The sequence below is a fragment of the Perna viridis genome, chromosome 9 (genome assembly GCF_037379345.1).
Source record: "Perna viridis isolate PV_CMFRI_1.1 ecotype Kerala chromosome 9, ASM3737934v1, whole genome shotgun sequence".
In the NCBI taxonomy this organism is placed as follows: domain Eukaryota; kingdom Metazoa; phylum Mollusca; class Bivalvia; order Mytilida; family Mytilidae; genus Perna; species Perna viridis.
The window spans coordinates 32,952,686-32,977,814 of NC_142453.1; the positions used below are offsets into that span (position 1 = coordinate 32,952,686).

The window sequence follows — 25,129 nt, forward strand, 5'->3', positions numbered from 1 at the left end:
CCTAAATGATATAAACTTCTCATTCAATTGGGTATTAAGCAAAGTGGCATAGGGCAATTGGGAGTTGGGCATGAGAACTGGGAATCTAGACTCCAAATTTATTTTACCCACTGATAAAAACTGACCTACTTATGAATAGAAATATTGTATTAATAAATAATGTTAATAAAATAACACCATTGCATTATAATCCGTGTTACTTACGTAGGAGCCGGTATTCAATATGAGCGGGAATATGAATCGGGGAACAGGCAATAAGAATTAGGAAGAGTTGGAATTTATCCCGTAGAAGATCTGTACTTTTGATCCTTTCAGAACGAACTGAGGCAATCACCGTGAAACTAAATATTTCATTTATTGTCCAGGAATTTCAGTTTTGTTTATTTATTGGAACCTTTGTACCCAGCATTTTACATTAATCTCATGTAAGCATCAAAGTTACTATGATTTATTTCATTCCTTTTCAAATGAACAAAGGCTTTGCTTATTAAGAATGCGACTGAGATCAACCTATGGAAACTATAATATAAATATACCTGCAGTTATTTTTTTTGGTTGTCTACAAACAAGTGTCTAGGATCAAGTCAAAATATATCAACACTTCACACTATATACATGTATATCAATTTAAAGAGTGATTCTCGTGGTCCGTATATGCACTTAATGACAAGTCCTATGGGGCACTAAAACTTTGAATTGATTCTTCACTTGTTACAATGCTTCGTATGATTAAGTGTTTTTGAAATGTTTTTATTTTGTAATCAGTGAAATGAAATTTGTAAACCATTGCAGTGTAGCTAATAAAACGACTAAACGAAAGTGAAGAACTAAATTATAGCGACAATAAAGACTTTTTTACTACAAGTTGTTCCTAACTTTTTAGAGGGTATATACCTAAGTGTCAATTTGAGTGGCTGCAAGACCATCGACCATCTCTTTTTGGTAAAACTTAATACTTCTGCGTGACGCTTTATACCTTTTGTAAAAAAATAACGCCGGGAGAATGACTAGACTTAAACCACCCAAGGAATATCCAATAAGCGCATAGCTGACATTTTCTTTTGTCTCTTCCTCTTCTTTCTTTTTGCAAATTTTATGCTCCTCCTTAAAACATTTTTTGTTCACAATGCAAATGTCATCCTGTAGAAATAAAAATGACGTGAAAGCATCATAGCAACATGCAAAACCATGTTGTATTCAACAGAACAATTTTTGTCGTATAAATTCTTATAAATACCAAACTGGAGTTGCATGATACATTAACTCAATTAAGCTCGTGTCCACTTTACTTTAAATGTCGTAAGGTCAGGGGCAAATCTATGCGATCTTATTATCACAATATTTTATCCCTTAAAGACAAAGCAAAAACAAAAAACAAAAAAATACACTAGTTTGGGGAACATAATTAATAAATGATAGACAAAGCTATGCTTTTTATATTTACCCTTGTTTTGCAGTACACCTCGCCATTCTTAAACTGACAGTCGGTACAAGTAGAGTCGTACAGGATAATTGGTGATTCCGTAGAAAATCTCTCGCCATCAAGGGAGACTGAGATTAGATAATAATCAAGGATTGGGAAGACTTCTGTCCTGTTATTGGTGGTTATCATCATATTTGACAATTCTCCGATAGGACATCGTACTTCAGAAAATGATCTAAGAGATCCATCACTCGTAGTGTTTAAAGTCCGTGGTGTAATTTGCTTACTGTCCATCAACTTTAAAGAAGAAGAAGAGAGAAAAAAATTACCTTGATAAAATATGGAACAAATCTTAAAGATACATTAATAGGCAAAGAGATTTTTGTGAAGAGGTATGTTTAGTTTTATGCTGCAAAACACACAGTTCACACAGAAAATATGGCATTTGCCCTAGTAATCGCCATTTGTATTTGGTAATATCTAGAAAAGCAGAGTACGCGTACCCTTCCTGTGCACCTGGTTCATGCTCCCATGAGTTGCTCATTTACTTTTATTTGTTACTTTCTATGTACTGTTTTAGTTATTTTATGGTCTTTCTTGTGTTTGTCTGTTTTTCATGTCTAGTCTTTGTACATTCTTTAGATTTCCGCTAGAATCTTGGTTCCCTTAATTACTCTTTTAAGATACACACATCTGACGCTTCGGTAAGCGTCAAGAAGTAGGATGGAACTAGAATAATCAAAAGTTCCCAAAACTCCAATGCCATGTGTGTAACAAAGTACTGTATAGATCTATTTAAAAACTTATTTTGACCAAAAGATTAAATAAAAAGTGTTAGAATAGCAATGTTCCTTAAAAAGAATAGCTACATCACTGGAGTAAGTGGCTAGCTAAGACAAACGTAGGTAACAGGAAGCTAACATTAATTCACATCAAATATCTAAATAATATAACATTTGAAATCTCAAATTTTGACGAGCTATTAAGGAGAGGCAACATATATAAAATGAGCCTCCTTGACACGCAACTCTTAAGTTGCGTATATTCCATATTGCATGACATCTATTCAAATAAAAAAAAACCTGTCTTGACCAGTATACTTATCATATATTTGGCAGCACATAAGTATCTTCGTTATGTGTAAATACACTAAACAATCTAAATCACTACAGCATGAGTTACATTTTTCCAAAGAAATGTATTAATGACAGCATTTTCTGCTGGAAAATTATGCACTTCAACATGCAAAAAATGTAAAAAAAAATGCTTAAATTCAGATGAAAGTTAGGGGTATCAACATCGCCTCCTAAATCTTTACTCATGTTGTCAACACAAAATTGTGCAATTCGTTCATAGAAAATACTCCTTTATGCAATACATTTAATATTCTATCTCAGAAAGAAGGCCATAAAGGAAGTTTTACTTGGAGAGATTAGTCGACTAAAAAGCTCAGATTGTAACTTTGATTTGAGAAAACTTTTATTTTTATATACAGGTATACAATGTTCTTATATGGTAATATTTTGGATAAGTAAAGCGGATTAAAGAAAACAGTATTGTCAAATAAAGAGATATACTATTTCAGCAGACTGTAGCATATTTCATATAATAAGTTTGGTACTATTTATTCAAAAAGTAACGCATGTACACATGCATGTAACATATAAGTACTGTAGTAAAGCATCATTATCATAAAACAACATTCACGCACCAATTGTGTTATGTCAATTGTAAATAGTTTCAATACCTCAGCGTCTTTCATTAGACACAAGATTGTATCAGATTCGAAGAACTCCGCAGAAAATACAGATACGTGGGAACAGGCCCGTTTAGAGATGTCACAAAAAGATTCTTTAGAAACACCATACAGTTCAAGATTTTTCCGCATGTCCAAAGAACAGTCATCTCCACCAAAACCTTCATTACATGTACAAACACCTGTTTTGATGCAAATGACCATACATTCGTTAAGTCATTATTGATATCAAATAAGATAAGAATGACAACAAATACCTTTGAATTGGTATTCTTTGTCGTGTTTGTCTGTTTTCCATGCCTGGTCTTTGTCCCTGGATTACATTCTTTTGTTTCCGCTACAATCTTGGTTCCCTTGATTACTACTTCAAAATGGCTACTAATACAATTTAGAAAATTCCAGATATTTTTGTAAAAGTGGTTATAAGCGAACATATTTTTTGTGTGCAAAATACATATTCAACGAAGTTCACTCTTATATATTGATATAGTTTAAAGACATTGTCGCGTTGAAATATGTCTCTATAAAACACATATGAGTTGACTTCAGAGGAACATAATTTGTTTATAAAAGTATTTTCGACCGTTGCTATGTTCAATCTCACTTAACTATACAATCGCATTATAGATATACTACTGGAATAGATGTATTTAATTGTACATGGATAGTTTTATATTCTGACAGTCTACGTTTTAAATGATAAACGGTACCTTCATTACATTCCCCAGCCTCTGAGCAACTATTTGGACAGTCAATTTCGAAAACTTCTTCAGCAAAATCGGCAAGAAAACCGGAAGTGTCAAAATTGTCCAAAAAGTCATCAGCATCAAATTCGTCAGGTTTTTCTGTAGTAGTTGTTGAATTTGTTGTCTTTGGTAATGGCTTGTCAGAAGTCTTTTTTATACCTTTTGTTGTAGAAGGGATTGCGGTAGTAGTTGTTATAACCGGTTTTGGTACCCAAAATGAAGTATTGGTACGGATTTCATTGATACAAGCAGCTTTCATCCTGTCAAGGGATCCAACTAGATACATATTTGATCCTGAAAGCTAAATCCGTATAACAGTTTTAACTTTTAAGAGAAATAATTAATTATATTTACTTTGAAAGCCCGAACACTTAAGCGTTAATTGTTACAATACATTTATCGGCGAAAGAAGCAAAGGTCTAACCTTACAATTAATAAAGATGAAGGTTTTTCACATGTTTATCAAACAAAACGTTTTTGATTAATGAATAAACCAACCTTTATGTCGGCCACGCATGTTTTTAGGTCAGTGTCAGATTGAATGTTACTCAAAGTGCTGCATTTGTGATAAAGTTTGGACCTTTCTGCAAACGACTTGCACGCATTAACAGCCTTTTCCTCCGTCCATCCATTTTTCCATCCAAAAACCTTTTAAAACAAACACATATTACAATGCATCGACTTATTTTTGGCTACAAGCAAAAGGATTTTTTCGCCTATTTCGCCTAATTAATTTTGGCTGATTATAGAAAGGATATTGATGAAAAATACATAATGAATAGGAATATAATCAACATCTCAAATCTACAAAATAACAGATCTATCGTTCTCTTGAAATTCCTTTTTTTTATCGGGCATATAAGACCATATCTGTTCAACTATACTCAGACTTTGTTTTATAAAATCCTAACAATACACAACCTCCACGCAACGGTAGTCCTACTTTTCCTCTCCTAATAACCGCTGCAGAGAGGCCTTTTGAAATTCTTGGACATTATTTAATTAAAACGTCGTTTGACAAACGGATAACATCGCTAAAATCATTCACTTTTCCACGACTTTTCAGGATTATAGAAATTTTGGAGAGGGCTTGTGGCAGCGTTTAGAGTGAATTTCGAACGTCAGATGCTGTTTCAGAGTTTGAGAGCTACAGTGAAATGACTTTAATCCAAGCAAACCCTGCTTAAAGTCTCTTTCTATCCATTTAATGTAATTTGAACCGTGGTAAACTGTCTAATCCAATATTAAGGTGCAGAAGAGTTTCGGTGACGACAGGTTTCAGTGTTTTTTTTTAAATGTACCGAATGATATTATAAACATCAATAATGGCACGTGTACAGCATATCGAAATTGGCAATATATACGATTAGTGTTTTGTGCATTTGATAACATTTGTATAGCCTACAGTTTTGCTTTCTTTGAACTCTACAACGTCTAAAGCAACATCAAACTCCAAATCGTCATCGATTTCTCGTTTTGTTCTTCCATACGTGTGGCACTTAGTTTCCTTCCACATTAAAGGTTTACACGTGGGCAGACTCTCTTGCCATTGGCAGTCGGCTATATTCTTTTCATCTCTTAATGCTGATTTTGCAAGACACGAGCAGTACAAAACTTCATTTTCAAGTTTTTCTTTCCTAGTCTTTGCTCGAAACAGGCTCTCTGTGTACGGAATCCTAAAATGTTCAATACATGTATAAAAAGCATGAATGATACCGATGTCTCTTTTGCGGCTTTTGTTTTTTGAGAGTCATATCAAAACGGAAGTCAAGGGAACTCCCCGTGGTGTGCTGAGGGGGACAGTAATTACTTAGTTATCTTTTATGAATAATTTCTTGCAGACAAAAGAGGTATATCTAAAACAATACAGTATTTTACATGCAAATATCTAGACTTACCTGTAATTTACCTGTAACGATTCTGGTTTTTAATTTGCGTTTATGTAATGCACCGTAAAAGAGACATACAAAAAAGAACATGAAATAACAAAAAACCAGAAGACCTATATAGATACAGAAGTAAGTGAGGAATTCGGACTCCACTAAAACTGGAAATATGGACCAGGTGTACCGATAAAGTAAACGTTTTTAGCTTTTCCGCTAAGTTGCTCAATCAATATCACGTGATGCGGATTTAGAAATGTAATTTTCAGTATATTAATTGCCACTGATATAATTCATACACTGTACATGGTTTGGTCTACATTGCATTGCGCATTATACACGAAAGCACAATGACCTATCATTATACAAACTTGCTATATTGCCACAATATCTTGAGATGAATAGTTGCTTGTACTTTTGACTATTAAAGATTTAAAGGTAGTTTATACGTACTTCCAAGTTTCCTTATCGATAAAATCATCTTCTTTTTTTCCGTTGTATGTACCACACAATCCTTCTGTTTGATCCCAGTCATTCGGGGAATAGTTTATATTAATGTTTAACCAGTGATTGCTCTTGATTTTAACATTTATTGAAGTTCCAGTTGGTAAAACAATCTAAAAAAAGATTTTGACGAATACAACATTCTACGTAGGTGTAATTTTTTACCAACATCACGTAACAACAGTCATAAACACATCATTGTAGTTAATACCAATACTTCAAAAAGTCATACGAAAAATTATATGCTCCTCGCATGACATACGAGTTGGATATTTAAAATTTGAATTTTCTCTTTCTTGTGTAGTTATGTAACAGCTTTCCCTGTATATGGTGTTTACATTTGTCAGATGTTAAGGCATGTCAGAGCTAGTAGATACATGTCACAAGAAATCAATATTACACAAAGTCTCAGAATGTGACGACTCTATTCGTTATACTGTCCTATCGGATCAACTTGATACAGGGAATATTAAGTAAGTATAGAAGAATCTGAAAAAAAGTCTAATTTGATCCGACGGAGCAGTGTTGCGAATAAAGTCGTCCCATTCTGAGTGGTTGTATTATATTGATTTGTTGTGACGTGTCGTTAATTTGATCCTCTATCCTACATAATAACACCTAGATGAACTGTCCCGTACTATCATACATCGTGTATTATAAATTATCACCTTAGATTAATCCTACGAGGACGAATGACCCGGCCTGCTATATATAATACCAGGCATGTGCAAATGGTTGACGAATGTATAGTACATATATAGCTGGACACGGTGTCCGCGCAGTTAAGACTATCTCGATAAATACAAAATACTAAATGTAATTGTATTTTCATACACCAAGTTCCGTAAATCTATGAAACAATGATAATAGTTTTTTTTATTGTTAACTTAATCATGACCTCATATAGTCACCTTGAGAAATATCCGATGATTCCGCTTCAAATAAATTGTGTATATGTGAATATGTGAATAAATGATTTATTTTATTTGTTTATTATTTACATATTGAAGATCAATGTATTATGATTATTTTCACAATTACCTTTAATCATTAAATTCATAGGAAACGTCTTCGCCAATTATTTTTTTTCTTAGCATTTAAACTTTTTCTTTGATTTGAATCTTATTTTATGGTGGATGTGACATTGCGCAAGAATATAACACACACAGACATCGGTTCCACGATTGTAGTTACAATGTATACAGAAATTTTACTTCATAATGCACGTAGAATATAAAAGGAGTAGGTTTTGAAGTAAGTATGTGCATCTATGCAGTGTCTCATGCGTATCCTATTGTCCATATGATGTAACATACATGTATGTCTTTCAGCAAAAAATCGATACCTTTAATAAACGTATAAACAGTCTCTACCACCATTTAGATGCAGTTAAAAACCTGCTTAACAATATGCAATGGTATGAAGTAAAATTGCCTGCTCATCTCTTCTATGGTAGTATTCAATAAGTCTTTGTTGTCACTGGTTCATAATGACGGTATCTTCTAAGACTTTTGGTTCCCTTTATTAACCTTACTCATTAAGCATATCAAAATGGACGTGTCGACCATGAACTAAATACTATAGTCCATTTGCACCAAACTTCCAATGCGTAATTCTGTACAATTGTACATCAAAAATAGTATATATATCGGGGACATTGCCGTCCTTGTTTCAAGTATTCTATACGATTATGATATGGATAGGACAGACCATCGTTTTAATATTGTGATAAAAACACAAGACATTTTAAGTGGCTTGTTAATTATTATTTTTTTAATACCAATACTAAACAAAATTATAAACATGCACGACAAACATTGTTTACCTGGTTGGTCCGTTAAAAAATATTATATATATAATGAAACTAAAACATTATATTTAAAAGCCGTTTTCGAGTATATGAGTATAATTGGGATTTTACATCAAGTAACGCAATCATGTAAATTCACGAGAACGTACCCTAACTCACACCCAAAAGCATAGGGTTTGATTGGTTAAAGAATAAAATAAACAACATCTTAACACTGAAAATCCTTATGCATAAACACGATTACAAAAATATGATACCTAATTTATCTAGCCTAAAACAAGTTACACGTAAAACAAAAGTCTGACGTTTATTAGTTGATGTAACAGGTAGAAACAAACTTAACACAAATTGGTATCCGGTTTTGAATGTTTTGAATAGTAGAAATTCATTATCAAAACAAATCTAGAAAGATATGTACAATGTTACTATGTTTTTTGTCTGTTTTTTTTCTGAATTCAAAACAAACCTCATAGTCTTTTCCTCTTTCAAAAACTTCTAGGAATTCATGATTACTATCGCAATTAAGCCGACGTACTATCCATCGAGGTGGCACGTCACAACCATAGATTACAAACATGTCGTCCGATGCCTTAATCATTATTGCACAGTTATAGGCATATCGACGACCGGCATCATTACTTCCACCACCTTCCCATTTATGTATAGTGTGAATCTTAACAAATAAAAAAAAACTAAAATCATTTTAAACAATAATATACACATACAATATGTAGCATGTACATGCACAAAACACAGCAAAAATAATTATTATTATTTAAAACAAATGAAAACAAACGAAAAAGGAGAAAAATGTTCATAAAATAAAACATCAGAAAGAACAAAAAGAGCAAAAGCAAAAATAGATCAGAAAATGAATCAAATTATTCCGATTATAGAGTTTAATCACAAGCTGAACTTTATGAGGATGACACAATAAATTTAAGATACCATCATCGCTCTTATTTAACTAGCCTGAAAATAGCATATAAAGGGAAAAGATATGACCAATAAATAGACTACATTTGCAGTACAAACACTATACTCGGCGTCACATAAATAACATACTGTTAAAATTTGAATAAAAATATTTTCTACGAATTTATTGACACCTACCGTCGTTTAAATTGTCTTAAATGACTTGCTCATTCGTTTAGCCAAACGGCTTCTCCCTAAACAAGTCGCTTATTAGCTTAAATCATGCGTAACAAATCCTTACGGGAAAATCCCATACTAATATCCGCCATGTTGGTTTCTACGGGACGATTTGTTTACAAACGAAGTTCCCGTCGAACTCCGGTGACAATCGTCTGCTTGATCAACTTCTCGGTATTGTACGTTGTTCGCGTAAAATAAATCCGAGATATCCGAAATAACGCCGAAATGCATTCTGGGTTCTTCGGTTTTTGGACAAACCATCTAAACGTAAACAACATCTCCTAGCAACCCGATCACTGTGAACATGGCCGACTTTTTACAATGTAAATATTGGCACCGAGAATTAAAATCTGACCGGAATTTAACGATTCAATGTTTAGGGAGAAGCCGTTTGGCTAAACGAATGAGCAAGTCATTTAAGACAATTTAAACGACGGTAGGTGTCAATAAAGTGGTAGAAAATATTTTTATTCAAATTTTAACAGTATGTTATTTATGTGACGCCGAGTATAATGATCATTAAGTAAAAAATGCACAAAAGTTTATAACAATTACAATACCTATCAGTTTGAAATAGTGTCAACTTAAGCACAGTCCATTGGCAATATCTTTAAATTAGAGTTGAAAGTGCTCAATTCATTTTTGTTGCATTAAAAATCTACTCTCATTTATACCTAACAAGTCTGTCCTTCATATTTTTTATTAGTGGACAATGTCGGAGAATAAGTTTTTTTTTATTTTTACATACACTACCAAATCATCAATAATCTATATAAGAGATCAACCTAAGCATATTAAAGTTCAATCAATAGTGACTACAATTAAAGAGAATAAGAAAATCAAAATATTAAATAGATAGCACACAGAAAATGCAACTGAAACTACAAACAACGTATTGACAACAAAATCGTATTATTAAATTTATCAATTATTACCGGTTATTGAATGAAACTTACATCAATCGGCTTTGTCTGGTGGCGGTATAGTTTGAATTCACCCTTGTCATTAATCAGAACATACCTGTAATGATACAATTCAGTATCTGTATATAGCAACGCAAACGTGTGAATAAAAAAATACATTCTATTTCTAAGCTGACTAGTATATTCCTTTTAAATTGATTTTTTTTGGTGTAAACTTCTAATTCTACTCATTCACCAATGTACCATTTCCCATTCTCCAAGCTTATTGTGTCATCCTATATCCAAATTCAATTTTAACATTGACGTCTATTCAGAATAAAATATATATATAATTGTATAATATTGATTTGTTGTGACATGCATCATTAATTTGATCCTCTATCCTACATAATAACACCTAGATGAACTGTACCGTACTACCATACATCGTGTACTAAGTTACAGCCCTAGATTAATCCTACGAGGAGGAATCACCCGGCCAGCGAAAGCTATATTTTTATATAGCCTAGCTGGCCGAGTGGTCTAGGGCGCTGGACTTAATGCAGACGGTATTGCCATAGATGTCACAGCGGTATGAGTTCGAGTCCCGCGGAGGGAACGACAAAAATTTGCTTCGCAAATTTTACAGTTTGAACATCGTTGGGAATTTTTCAGACCCTTCTATATATATATGTTACACCTTAATCGAATGTTGTTTCTTATACACCATATTTCATTCATACATAGCGATGCTTTGTTACTATATAATTTTTTTTTATAAACTCCAATGTCTATTCCCTATTAGCCGATACCTTATTGATATGGTAGTTAATATCATTAAAGAACTGTATCTACAAGTTCCTGTGTATGGTGTAATGCTGCCTATATTAACTGGAAAGCAGTGGACGCTTAATTCAATGATAGTGATTCCAGATTTTGTTTGGTAGAGATTTTAATTTATAGTAGGTTTATTTGTGCGTGGAATGATGCTATTGTTGACATCATTATATTTTCTTGTCGTGTTCTGAAACTGCTCATAACCTCCTTTTCATTTTTGAAATATGTATTTCTTTCATAGGTTACTTTTTCTTCGTGTTGATTCGATAAGTAAGATAACGAAACACATGTCAAGAGTTCAACTTTGTTTTCTAGTGGAATAGGTCCAGGATTTCTTTTCAATTTCAAATCAAATGTCCTCTTCAGGAAAATGAAAGGTCCAAATAAAATGTCAATGTGGGAGTTTTTAAGTCCAGGACTTAAATAAGAAAGAAATAGAAGGTCCTAGTTCTGATATTGAGGATCCCAGACCTCGGCGAACTACTTATATGAACCTCTACGTAATGGTTAAATATATTAACTTACTGTCCATCAACTGTGTAAACATGTGGATCATTAACAGAAGAACATCCCCCTTTCGGTCTTTTTTTTCCAATAACATGTAACTGAATTCAATAAAATACATGTATTTAAAATATATTTTCTTCAGATGAACCCTGCTATTCAATTTGCGAGTTATTCAAAACTGTTCGTCATAAGCTTGATACTTAACTATTAGTGTCATTTTGATTTTTTATTCATGTTTGTCCTTCTATAGATTGTCTGAATTGTATTTTACCTGTTAACTGCCGTTTATTGAAATGGAATTGAAAAGAAGTCATCATACACACGTGCAAAAGAAAATTCGCTAAGCGTTTTTTGAGTTTTTGTAGCGTGACTATATAAAAAACTCTAACAGTCAGTCAGCATTCTGCCTTCTGTTGACACATCTTCACAACGGGTGGAAATTTAAAACGCCTGTAAAAGACGACAAAGAAGATCCATTGTCTACTATTTTGGAGTGAGAATCACTCTAGGTTAAAGCCGGAAGAGATTTAACAACATAATCGGTTTGATGTTAGAAACATTCACCGAACAATAGTGGCTTTAGTCCGAATTTCCTCTGACCCGACAACCTTCCTCTTTATTATTTGGAGAGAAAAGAGGAGGGTTGCAGGATAAAAGGACATTCAGAGTAATTGAGAGGTAGATGGAGATGCCTACAGAAACGACTAGACGTGCACGTCGAGTTTGCATGTGTAGTGATTGCCGCATGTATGATATTACACAAAAAATAGGAACAATTTGATAACCACAGGAATGTTGAAATAGATAAGTATAAAATCGCGTTGCATGAAGAGGTAATCAATGGAACCAAGATTCTAGCGGAAAGCAAAAGAATGTAATTCAGGGACAAAGACCAGACATGAAAAACAGATAAACACGACAAAGAATATAAAGATACGAAAATAAAATAAAAATGGAAACGATGCAGTGACGGGCAAACCTATACGGGAAGACCTTGCGTCAGTGTATGAATATTATGTAACTTGTTTAAAAACATTTTAATCTAATGAACTAGATGTTTTGTCTTCGAATGGCTAGCCTCTTAATCATATGTATTTTTAATTTTTGTAATTTTTTATGTTTAGGGCACATATAAACTGGTATGTTTGAATTTTTGGGGCCAGTCGAAGATAGACTTCGGGTGAGGAAAACATTCGTTAACATATGACCCTTGATGTGCCCATTTTCACTTGTAGTTCTCCGTCCCTTATCCTGGAGATCAATCCTATATCCTTTTTTGTAATCATTTATCATCCCAGTGTTCGTATCTCTGTATGCTACATAACAGCTGTCTGTCTGTCTATTCGTCACTCTAAAGTTAAACTACCAGGTTTTCATGCCGATCAATGAATGATTACTTATAATAAAATTGGAATTGGGGAACATGTCAAAAAACTCATTTTACTGAAAGCACGAAGTATTAACCCTGTTTGTCTCGGTGGACAATGAAAGTAAATAAACCTGTCAGTATTGATTTTTAATGCATTTACATGCACATGGTGTAAATTTACATACGTATGTATTTGTATTTACTTGCAGTATTTCCACATCCATGTATATTTAAGCACGTGTTTAAAAATACATACCTATGTAAAATTGTGCATGTTAATAAGGCTTTAGATCATTTCTTTTTTAATGGTAAATTCAAAAATTTCTAAGACAATCGGTATGACGTTCAATGTACATTACAACGGTTTCATATATCCAACTTATGATGGCTCAATGGGACTGCAAATATTCTAAATACTAGTATACAAATGGTAAATTGAAATACCTTGACTTCAGGTAGCTCATAGTTGTTCCACAGACTGTCCAATGATCTTGATATGAGTTTCGCTGTACAAGTATACGCGGGTCTTGATGATGTGTCTTTTAAAGTTTTAAGTTCAAAATCATGCGGAACGTCCCACTTGTTACCATTGAAATCTATCCCGCATGAACTAGCTTTTATTTCATCTACGCTTACATTACAATGTGCTGGCTGGGTTTTAAATTGATCTTTCAGACTGAACATCTCAATCAAAACAACACAGTCTGTTTTTCTCCCGGGAATATCTTTACAGGCTACCGGAACTGTTGATTTTATTTTTAGGATAGCTTTCTCACCACTTGTAATACGAGTAGATGTCTTTGTAACCTTTATTTAAATGACAACAATTTTTCATAATCATGAAAATTTAAACGCTTTTTTGCATATAAAATATACAAGCCCGATGAACAAGATCACATTTTAGAAAACTTAAACAATATGAACAACATACAGTTATATCATACATCAGTCGATTCCTAGAAATTTCTATTTAATTTCAGAGTGGTCGTCAAATTGACAAATGGTGCAGGTTTTCATTACACGAGTTCAAAGGTCATCACCCCCAAAAATGCATGTTTTTCTATTTGTTTTTCTTTTTTTGTCTACGATCATTTTGTTACATGGAATCAAATTATATTTCAATATCATAATTTTCTCTTTGTTGTGTTTGTCTCTAATGTATCTGTATTCTTATATTGAAATATAAGTTTCTTGATTGAAAATTAACTTTTCGTTTGAAAAACATCATAAACAGGGGGAGGATTTTTATGTAGTTTTTCAAACAAAAAGTTCATTTCGTTTGGACACACTTTTGGATGGGATACTATATGTATCCTTCAATCAAAATAAAATTTTCGAAAAAAAGTTTTCAGTTGGTTTTTGAAATGAGCTTTGAATGTATGCACCCTTTTCTTATAATTCTATGGAAGAAAGGCTAATTTGCAAATTCTTGACAATTTCTAAACACTACGGCTACATGTAAAAATTGGTCACAAATTTGTATCTATAATATGCTTAAAATCTGTCGGATTACGATGAAATTAACACTATGATTTCAATAAATAAAGGGGGCGCAATGATTCATTCAACACAAAATTAATTTAAAGGCATACGTTCCGTCTTGTTTTAATGATTATAATGCTTTGTACAAAAATATGTAAAATTCATCACAATTTTTGTATTTTACATCAATTTGGTGATAAGATTTGATGAAAATGTATAGCAAGCACGTTGATAAAATAAACCTATATTGAACACTGTGTATATCATAAATATATAATCAACTCTATGTATGCTGCCATATATTACAATAGTGATACACATTATATATATTTTTTTAAAATTGAAACTTATTCTATTCTAAGAGCGTGCTGTGTGAATGAAAATGACGTTTATTCACCTCCTGAAGCGTGTAACATTCCCAATCCCACGCACACGATTTACACGAAACACGAACACGATTCACAAGAAACACGCAAATGAAGCAAGATTTTGATTGCAAACCTTGTACATGTAGTTTTACATTAATTTGTATTATGTTATATATTATTTGGGATGTTATTATCAACGACCAATTCCTTTATAAAGCAATTGAGGTAATGCGCCTTACAAACAAATACAATATAGTTTGAAGCTTTGTCCACATGGACGATAACATATTTCTCATATAGTGAGAAAAGACATTCAAGTGCCTCACATCTTTGAATACGGACATGGTTCTTTTATTGACACACCTCTTGAGATTGTCAATACGAGTCCGTACTAACGTTCGGATGGTACCTATCCAATGTACCAAGTGCTCGATTTCCTGGTCCTTTTCTCTCTTTATCCATGATCAGGCATGATCTTCAACAGCATTCATTATGGTTTTGAAACTAAGTTTCCAATTGAGGCCAGATAATGAAAACTTTCGATTAATAAAACGATCCTTATGAAAAGTCCTACCTGAGTCAAAATTTTCGGACAACTCCTTGTTCGAGTTATTTCCCTTGAAAGGCGAACATTTAACCAGGTCAGTGATTCAGGCTCCTTCAAGCATCTCGTTATTATACATGGTACATTGCAGAAACATTTTCATTGGTATGGGAGTATTAAAATATTGAAATTTAATAAAGTTGTGGTAAAATATACGAACTTTTTAGGTATTAAAGTATTTTGACTGATGCGGTACCATGCATCTTTTTACTCTGAATATAAAAAAATGTAATGTTTATGTGAAAAATGTCCATATTGTTTGTATATGGATCATGGGGAACACATTTTATTAAGATAAAGTATTTTTGACTGATGCGGAATCATTTATTTTCTCTGAATATGAAAAAAAAGTAGTTGTTATTTGATAAATATCTCTATTTGTTGAATATGGATCATAAGGAACACATTTACAATGTTCAAGGAGAATAAAAACATAAGAATTTCATAAAACATTGGTAAAATATGCTCAATTTTGAAGTTATTTAGCTTTTTTACTTATGTGATACCATCATTTTTGCCTAAAAAAGAAAATATTGAATTTTTTATATGAACAGTGTCCATTTCAATTTAACTTGGTAAATTGCAAAAACATTTCATTGGTATGCATACATTTTAAAATATTAAATATGGAAATACATATGAAATATCAAATTTCGTACGACAGTGTATTGTTCATTTCGGATGGGTAAATAAAATTTTGCAGTATTACATGTCTGAAACCGACTTTTTTCTATATTTATTAATAGTATATTAATGATTTACATAACACAGCCATAAAGATTTAATTTAAGTCAAATTGTGACTGCAGGGAGAAAGATTAAAGGTTATATATTTTACATGCACATGTTATGTGCTTTAAGTATTCCATTCTATATAGAAAGGCAGTTGTGATCAAACATAAAAGGAAAAAAAATATTCCATCATTTTTGATAGAAAACTCTTTTTTCCACCTATAAAAAGCTGATTAAGGTTTGATGAGATCACATACAGTGATATCATTGCTTCTCTGCATATTTTGACCTCAAAGAATCATTAAAAAATATAAGATGAACAACCTATAGCGATTGAAAGCTTACATTATGGTATTAGTTCAATCTCAGTTTTACATATGCATGCTGTAATCATTTTTAAATGTTGCGCAAGAGGGCAAAAATTAGAAAAGTTAAATTATCTTATTGAAAGCGTTAGCGGAGCTTCATTGTCAAGCAGAAAACAACGTATAGGCTGCTATAAACATTAAAGTAACAGAATCAAGTTATTATCTGTAATAGTCTGCATTATTGTTGTATATTAATAGTATATGTATTGTTTGATAAAATATTATTTGAGTTGTATGAATGTGTACTATGTTTTACTATTTGACTTGGACCGATTGGCAGACGAACGTTTGGCAACTGCTGATTGTATTGCAATCTAGTCTTAATCTTCTGCATTCTTTTTCATGCTTGATTAGTACGCACTTCTGTTCTCGTCATCTATTGGTTCGTAATTGTCGCGGGTTTATTCTTTTGTTTGTCAGAACACTTTAAAATGACATGATGGTTTTGATGTTTTTCTGAACTCTGATAACAACTGAACTAATAGTGCTTTTTCAACCCTACCATTATACTTCTGCATTCAACTTTACTATTACTAAGGTTAGTTTCTTTAACATTCCTAGATTAATTGTATTTGTAAATGGTCTAGAAATTAATATTTTTACCTAGTATGAAAGTCTAGTATAGTGAATGATTGACAGCGTAACTTTCATAAACATTTACCTAAACGCATAAATCTGTGATGATATTTTACTATGTTAAATATTAGCATCTATTCGTCTGACAGAACAGATGCATTTATCGTGAAACGCGATTGAAATGTCCTTCTTTGTCTGCTTGGTCATTAATGTTAAGGCGCTAAATCGGTACCTATTAGCGATTTACTTCCCTTAATGAATATGAAAGAGATCGCAAGGAACCGGTAGTTCTTTCCTGATGGCGAAAGCACGGCACAGATTTATGTCACCTCGAACTTTCGTCTTGACTTCTGATCCCAGAGTCAAGTACAAAAACCCGTAATTCAACTGTGTTGAAAAACTTTAATCACTTCAGAAGCTTGTGTGCACAATGAACTTGTAATTTCATGTGTGCCATCATGATGAATAACAAACCTATATTGGAGAACAAAGATTTCTTGCGTGCTTATAGTATTCTTGCGTGTAAACCATTTTTGCTTATATTGAACAATTTTTGTGTGCTTTTTTAAACTTATATGAACTGATTGACTTTAATTTAATTTTTATGAGTTTCCAAACAATGCCAGGTAAATAAGTTAATAAATATAAAACGAAATGTATTTTCTTCATAAAAAGTGCTGTGAATTGGCGATGGTGCAGTCGCGGTCGTATTACACCATAATAAGCTGTTAGAAAAAGTAGAGCGTTATAAATAACGCAATTATAACGGGATCAGTGAAGAAAGCCCATGAGTATTTCCAATTTCCGATTTTCAATATATCGGTGGTAATTGATTTGCTCTTATCTCAACTTTTCGTTATTCGAAAGCTTACTGATGCTTCATTGAATATGGAAACTGTTATTAATCATTACACTTTTTATGGTATTCAACATACATCAGACGATATCATATTTAGTTTGACCATAAATCTGTGATGAGATATAGACCATACAAAGTAAATTTGCTATGATAACACATATAACTTACCACAGCTCCAGCAAAGAACTCTTCACTACTGATATAAAGGGTTGGGATACTATCGTTATTTTCTCTGGCTCTTACCGCACAGTAGATCTAGGGAAATAATTTAAGTAATAAGAATTTAATTAGCGGAATTTCTTATTTTGTGTGTTAAAGTTGCTTGAGTCTTCTTTGGTTACATGAAATAAACTACTATGCCTTATCGGAATCAGTACTAGAAATGTAAATTAACGAGGAGTTTGTAAAAAGACCGGTTGTGCCATGACTTCTTCCATGTTTCCAGATTGATACGAGACATTTCTCAGTTGAAATTTCTCTGCTTAAAGTTGACATTTCTGGCTTTCAAGTTGGTATTTCGTAGTTTCAAGTTGGAAGTGTGAAATGTCAGGCATCAACCAGTAAATGTGACGGAAGTCATAGCACTACAGATATGTCGTAGTTTTGTCATAGATTTGATTCAATCGGGCCTACATGTACTCCGTCATTTCCTCTAGACTACAAATAACCTCGGATGCAGAAAGGATAATTTCTTCATGAAAAAATTGCAGGAATCAAAGTAGTTCTATCAACCAGGTGGCGCAAAAATTGTTAGAAATCACTAGAAATTAAGAACAGTAACTTTTCCAAGATTTTTTGCACAAAGCGAGGAGCTAAGAAAAAAGTAAAGATAAAAAGTTCCACAAATTTAACTATAATTGTAGAATCGGTTCAGTCAAATATCGGACAGATTCTTCCTCCTAGTGCCTCCGAGGCATTTCTTTTGTGTAACGTGAAAGGCTGTGGAGTTTCGATTGAGATAAGATTTACATCCACAAAGGAGTTGCAATTACCTGAAATCCAAGTTTTTTCTTTCCATCTGGGTCCCATTCGTGTAGGTACAGAACTCGTCCGTTTTCAAGACCCTCAAAGCCTATCCTTTCTTTGGTATAAACTTCCTTCTGGTCAACATACCATATATAGTCAAATAGATAGCCTTGGTACTGCTGTTTCATACCACTTTCTTTACACCTAAATGCTAGCTTGTTCAATTCAGACAAGTAGTCACGCGTTGGAATAAAAGGTTCTACAGATACTGACACGTCGAATTCTATTGTAGTCTCTGAAAAAGAAGATAAAACGACATCTTACATTATATATGTACTACCCCTTTTAACGTTACTTTTTTCTATTGTCCAAAGAGTAATGAAGGGAACCAAGATTCCAGCGGAAATCAAAAGAATGTAATCCAGGGACAAAGAACATACATGGAAAACACAACAAAGAACATAAAGTAACCAAAATAATTCATACAAAGTAACAAAAGTAAATGAGTAAATCGGACTCAAAAGTTACAAAATCTTATACTACTTTCATATCCAATTGATTGCTTAACATTATAGGGATGGATTGATAAGACCATGATTAATTACAGCATATTGTTTGATAGTTCCGGCATGTTAAGTATCAATGTTCTGGCCCTGACAACACGCTTTTGTAACTACTTACAGCTACTGGCTGTAAGTTCACAAGAAGGAAGGAGAAAACATCAACACCATTTAAATATATATTAAACATAACTATTAAAACACAACAAAGTTAACGTTACTTCATTTCAACTATGACATTTTATTAAATATTCCCGAATAGCTAGAACAACAACAACAGCGCATTCGCTGGGTAACACAACATGTGTAAAAAGCTCTGCTAAAATGTTAGAAGAAGAATTTTTGCTGATAATAATTCCTCTTATATCTTGTAGCACGTCAACATTTTGTCCATTGTCATTCAAAGTTCGCCAATCAAACATTGTCAATCCAGATAAAAAGATAGTGAAAGTTAGATCTGACGTTGTGTATATTAACTCTGATAATACAAATGAATACTTTATAATTGTTACTCGTCTCAATCGGTTAAGTAATTTTTAATACATGAATAAGTACAGAGAACCAAAGAAATCGTACTACGATCGAAAGTATACATAAAGTAAGACTCTTATTGAAAAAAAAACTTATTTGAATTACAATAAAATCAGAATCGACATAAGTTTAGGAATACACTGTTCTATTTTATGATTAATATAAACAAAAAAAAAATATAAATATATAAAAACGTCTCCTCAGTATAAAAGAAAAAAGAATATTTAAATCAATAGTACTAACTTTCACATGGTTCAAACCCAGATTCTGATGAGGTTCCCTCTGCACATGGTGCTGCTGGACCATCTGAAAATATACGAAATAAACTGAACAGATATTAGTAAATTATTAAGCCATCAAAGTTACCAATTGTGTAATCAAGCTATCTCACTACCGCTATGTTTACAAATATAGTTTGAACATCAGAAAGCATCTTTCCAACATGTAAAATCATAATTAGCAAGGCCATATCAAATGATTTGAAAAAGTAAGATGGTAGATATATTTTTCAGAATCTTTGAATATAATTTAAAAGGTAATCTGAATAAAGCTTAAAGGTCAAGGGAACCAAGACTCTAGCGGAAATCAAAAGAATGTAGTCGAGGGATAAAGACCAGACATGGAAAACAGTAACGACAAGCTCTAGCATAACTTATGAGTTGTGATATGAAAACTCCATACCAAGGTGCTGAAGGGATTTTGCCACAGAAAAGAAAGTCACCAAGAATGAAAATCATCGTGCTTTACAATATATATTGAATATTCATCCAACAATCTGTTACACTTCCGTATAAACCCGAGACTCGCGGAGTAATGTAGCCTTAATTCGAGGGTATATACAGCATGTCATACAAATTTTAGGATGTCACGTTTATTACCTCATATATTTTAATTATACTTCAAATGTGTTCTAAAGAGGGGTGCGAAATAGCGTATGCGGTATAAGTCTAGGGGTGTGATATAGGGCTTTAACAGTCACGTATAATGCATATAGAAGAAACGTTTATATTAATCCATGATATATGTTAATATTGTAACATTAAAATGTATGAAAACTGTGTCGGATTCTGTTTCGAGAAAATATATGATATTACACTAAAGCGCTTGATGCTGAATAAAAACAACGGGCAAAAGTTTGTCTTAACGTCTAATATCAATACATCAAGCTTGGGGCCTACTATTGAGTATATCAAACACAGTAACACAAATGACTTTTTTGGTCGAACGCATCCTTGTATTCATGACAGGCGTGGTCACAACGCAAGATTGCATGCGCATTGAAACGTATTAAGACTTTGTTTATAACTTCAATCCGTAAGAATGAAGCAACTAATAGTTGTATTCTATTTTGTATCGCCTTTATATATCCCATAACAAAACGAATTACCATTCAGGGTAGGACGATAGAAATCTATTTTCATATACCAATAAGACAATGTTTTCCAAGACCACATAAAACACGTTACTAATTTGTACATATGAAGGTTATTTTAATTTGTGGGTAAGATTTTAGTGGTTTGTCGAAGAGTAATCAAGGGAACCAAGGTCCTAGCGGTAATTAAAAGCATGTGATCCAGGGACAAAGACCAGACATGGAAAACAGATATATACAACAAAGAACATTCAGTAACTAAAATCATACATACAAATTAACAAAAGCAAATGAGCAACTCGGACTCAAATAAAAACTGGGAGCATGAACCAGCTGCACCGATAGGATAAGCGTCCTCAAAATTTCGTTATGTTTTTTTTTTTTTGTTTTTTTTTTTTGTTTTTTTGTTTTTTGTTTTTTTTTATATAAATTCATAATACGTATATTCAATAAAGTTCTGTAGTTTTTAAATTTGCATTTTACATTTCGTTAGTAGTTTGAATTCGTTCTTTGACCAAACCACGAAATTTGTTTATATTGGTCCACACAAAAAAGGTCTACCAAAGTATTTAAAATTATTATAGAATACTTAATACCTATACAGTATCTCCCTGGACAGGCAGGTGGAGATGTCAGATGATAAACTAAAAAACCTCCACAATTCCGCACATCAATTTTAAAATGGATTGGACAACATTTGATGAATCCTCTTAAACATGCTTTCATGCTTCGCTGCTCCCCCACTGCAGGCAATGTATCTAGAAAGAAATAAATATATTACGAGAATAGATAGAATATGACAAAGACACAACAATCACACCGGAATAAAAATGTCAGCCCAAAGGCCACCAATTGGTCTTCAATGAAAGATGAGAATTTCTTATAGCATAGGGTGCAGTTGACCCCAAAGTAACTGTTTGTTTTAGTTTAAAACCAAACTGTTGGAAGATCAAATAGTAATCAAGGTTATACCGGTAATCAAAAGAATGTAATCCAGGGACAAAGACCAGACATGGAGAACAGACATACACGACGATCACTCATACAAAGTAACAAAAAGCAAATGGGCAACTGGGACTCTATTTAAAACTGGGGGCATGGACCAGGTGCACCCATAGGGTAAGCGTCCTCTGCTTTTCTAGAAACACCCGCCGAGTTGCTCATACAAGTCAAGTCCGGGGTAGACAAAAGAGGAAAGGAAAACTATGACACGTTGAACAAATTAGTTTTCATGGCGCAGATGGATCCACCGTAACGATCCACGAGTTCATGATGACGGCCATAACTTTTGTGGTGATGACTTCAATCTTGTAGCAATATAACCCTGATCCAGAAGCCTATTTATTTTAGAATTCTAGCGCGATAAAAAATGTCTGCGTAGTCTCGGCAAACTCTGGCATAACGTATGAATTATGATATGAACACTCCATACGCAGGTGCTGAAGGGATGTTGCCACAGATGATAGGAAAATTGACAATTTTGAATGAAAAGTCATCAAGTTTGTCGAAAGTTTGGTCGATAGTTTTCCTTTATCATCGATTTCTAAGTGTAGGTCAAGATATGAGGCCGACTGCACAGTGTCTGTAGTATCCTTTACCTCAAGTTCTTTGGGGCAGATGCGAAATATAAAATCTCCAAAATTAGGATTGTTCAAAGATAATATCTCATCTATATAGCGGAAACTCTTTCTTTCGGATCAGCTATAAAGTGAAGGAATAGGTCAGCAATTAGAGGACAACATTTGTTCCCATTGGAATGCCGACCGTTTGTTGGAAAACGCGTCCACCACACTGGACAAGTGTTGTCGATTAAAAATTCCAGCATTTTGTAAACATCTTCTTCTGTACATTTGGAAGATGGAATTATTTCTTAAATATTTCTTAAATAAGTATGAGGAATTTTTACCAAGAACTATATATTTGTATCTAGGTGTACCATCTTTTTTGGAAAAAAAACAACGATGTATAATGTTTTTAAGTCGTGATTTTAACTGAGTATGTGGAATCGAGATATTCAGTGTTGAAAAATCATAGGTTTTAATGTTATTATATTCTGATAATATTCTTGAATTGATTGTCTCCAAAGATCTTTCGATTTTTCAAGATCCACATTGAATTAATACCACTACGGGAGTAATGGGAGTAACAAGTGTTGTGGTAGGACTGCAGACCATCTTTACAGCGGTGAGCGTAGAAGTTAAAAGTTTTGAAAGAGGTTTGGTGGTACATTTTGCAGATCTAGCTATGTAACTTTGTTTGTATAGATTCTTGTGGAGTTTAGGAATCCAGTACATAGACAGTAAATCACAGTCATCGTCCTTGGCAGAGACACCAAAAGAGGATAGCATAGATTTATGGTTTTCCACAATTTCTTGTTTGGAGAGTGTGGTAGCAGTATAGGTCTTATCACTGCTATAATTTTCTATGTCTACCTCTGATAATAAACATCGAAGGTAATACGTTTTGCAGACGAAAACAATATAGTTTTGGGCTTTGTCTACTAGTACGACACCATATTTGTCATGTATAGTAGACAGTTTTTGCTACATCAGGGTCCTTGAAAACTGATGTAGCATTGGCACTCATTGACCTACTTAAAACTTTCATTCGTTTCAAAATTAATGACTTCACGTCCTTTAACCTCTCTGACAGAGAATCAATGTCTTCTTGTTCTCATTTTATCCATTTTCTTGCATAGTCCTCCACGGCATTAATAAGAACTTTAAAGTTATAATTCCAATTTATGGAGCGCGGTTCACGGTACTTGGGACCTTTAGAAAGGGTATTACGCAGAGATTCGTTTTCGATGATGGTTAAATCTCCCCTAACGACTTGACCGGAAGGACCATATTTGAATGGAGAGTTTTTGCAAGAACAGTCAGGTGGTTTAGCCTTGAAGTCCTAAATCTCGAGATTCTGCAATAGCCTTTTATAATTGAAAATTTTGGATGCAATGGGTGAAGTATAGGAATATGAAATAATTGGTATGGATTTGTCTCTGAAATATGGGGGAATTTTGTTTGTAACGTTTTTTGTGATGGAGGATGTTAGCCAAATTAATTGCATCTATATCTTTGTTGACAAACGGTAGTGGAAGAAATGATCATTTTTCTGCATCTTGACTTTTCACACAAACTGGTTTAAAGAGTCTGTAAAACCAATATCTAAAACGATGGCTACAATTCTGTATAATGATGAGGTAGGGTCAGAAACAGGGGTGTCAAGACTTGTTTTGTAAATGGAGTGTAGTAGAGTGAGAGGTATAGAATAGAGTTTGGTTCTAATGTGATGAAGTCCAAGAGGTTTTTTTTCCAAGAAAGGAAGGAGACCATCTATTTAGATATCATGTAACTTAGGTGACGTATAGTGGCAATGGCCATGACTCCTTTCCCGTCTTGGAGTTTTGTCAAATAAATTCATCACATTTATGGTATTGTTATACATGTATTGGCTTGAAAGGTTTCCTATACTTTTGATGTTGTCATTGCATCCATAAGGTATTGCAGTACCTAGTCTCCGTACCCAGTACTCCTTTCTTTCCCTACGATAGTTTTTACTTAGAACAGGACTGTTCGTGGATGGTAATTTTTTTTTCTAAAATACGAACTTTCATAAAGAGGATTGAATGATCTTGTTGAATAATATGTTGATAAACTATAGGGAATTTGGTGGTATTTATTCCCGAACGATGACCGCACATTCTTTTGTTTAATCGTTCCTGTGTTTCACCGACATGTATTAAAGTGCATAAGTTGCATTCTAATCCATATATTAAGTTTGTTGATTTGCAACTTAAGTCATCGTGACTTCTTGTATGGAA

General features: G+C 33.2%; 2 protein-coding genes across 3 annotated transcripts in view; both read right to left on the reverse strand.

The window, feature by feature from the left end:
- Nucleotides 1-9,729, reverse strand: part of LOC148607876 (uncharacterized) — a 184,396-nt gene extending 174,667 nt beyond the window's left edge. The window contains exon 1 of the mRNA XM_088546580.1: nt 9,339-9,729. Coding sequence (XP_088402706.1) covers nt 9,339-9,366 — 28 coding nt within the window. The 5' untranslated portion in view covers nt 9,367-9,729. The remainder of the gene's footprint in view (nt 1-9,338) is intronic.
- LOC148607885 (von Willebrand factor D and EGF domain-containing protein-like) overlaps nt 1-25,129 on the reverse strand; it is a 42,858-nt gene that overhangs the window by 1,069 nt on the left and 16,660 nt on the right. Inside the window, exons 4-18 of one of the 2 annotated variants that reach the window (XM_088546557.1) lie at nt 21,906-22,067; nt 20,181-20,243; nt 18,873-19,141; nt 18,049-18,135; nt 13,337-13,699; nt 11,542-11,621; nt 10,234-10,297; nt 8,589-8,795; nt 6,262-6,425; nt 5,331-5,601; nt 4,424-4,573; nt 3,890-4,226; nt 3,171-3,361; nt 1,445-1,720; nt 977-1,140 (exon numbers count right to left, since the gene is read on the reverse strand). In XM_088546557.1, the coding sequence (XP_088402683.1) occupies nt 977-1,140; nt 1,445-1,720; nt 3,171-3,361; nt 3,890-4,226; nt 4,424-4,573; nt 5,331-5,601; nt 6,262-6,425; nt 8,589-8,795; nt 10,234-10,297; nt 11,542-11,621; nt 13,337-13,699; nt 18,049-18,135; nt 18,873-19,141; nt 20,181-20,243; nt 21,906-22,067 (2,848 nt within the window). Of the gene's footprint in view, nt 1-894; nt 1,141-1,444; nt 1,721-3,170; nt 3,362-3,889; nt 4,227-4,423; nt 4,574-5,330; nt 5,602-6,261; nt 6,426-8,588; nt 8,796-10,233; nt 10,298-11,541; nt 11,622-13,336; nt 13,700-18,048; nt 18,136-18,872; nt 19,142-20,180; nt 20,244-21,905; nt 22,068-25,129 lie in introns of both variants that reach the window. The other variant, XM_088546556.1, reaches the window with a different exon arrangement.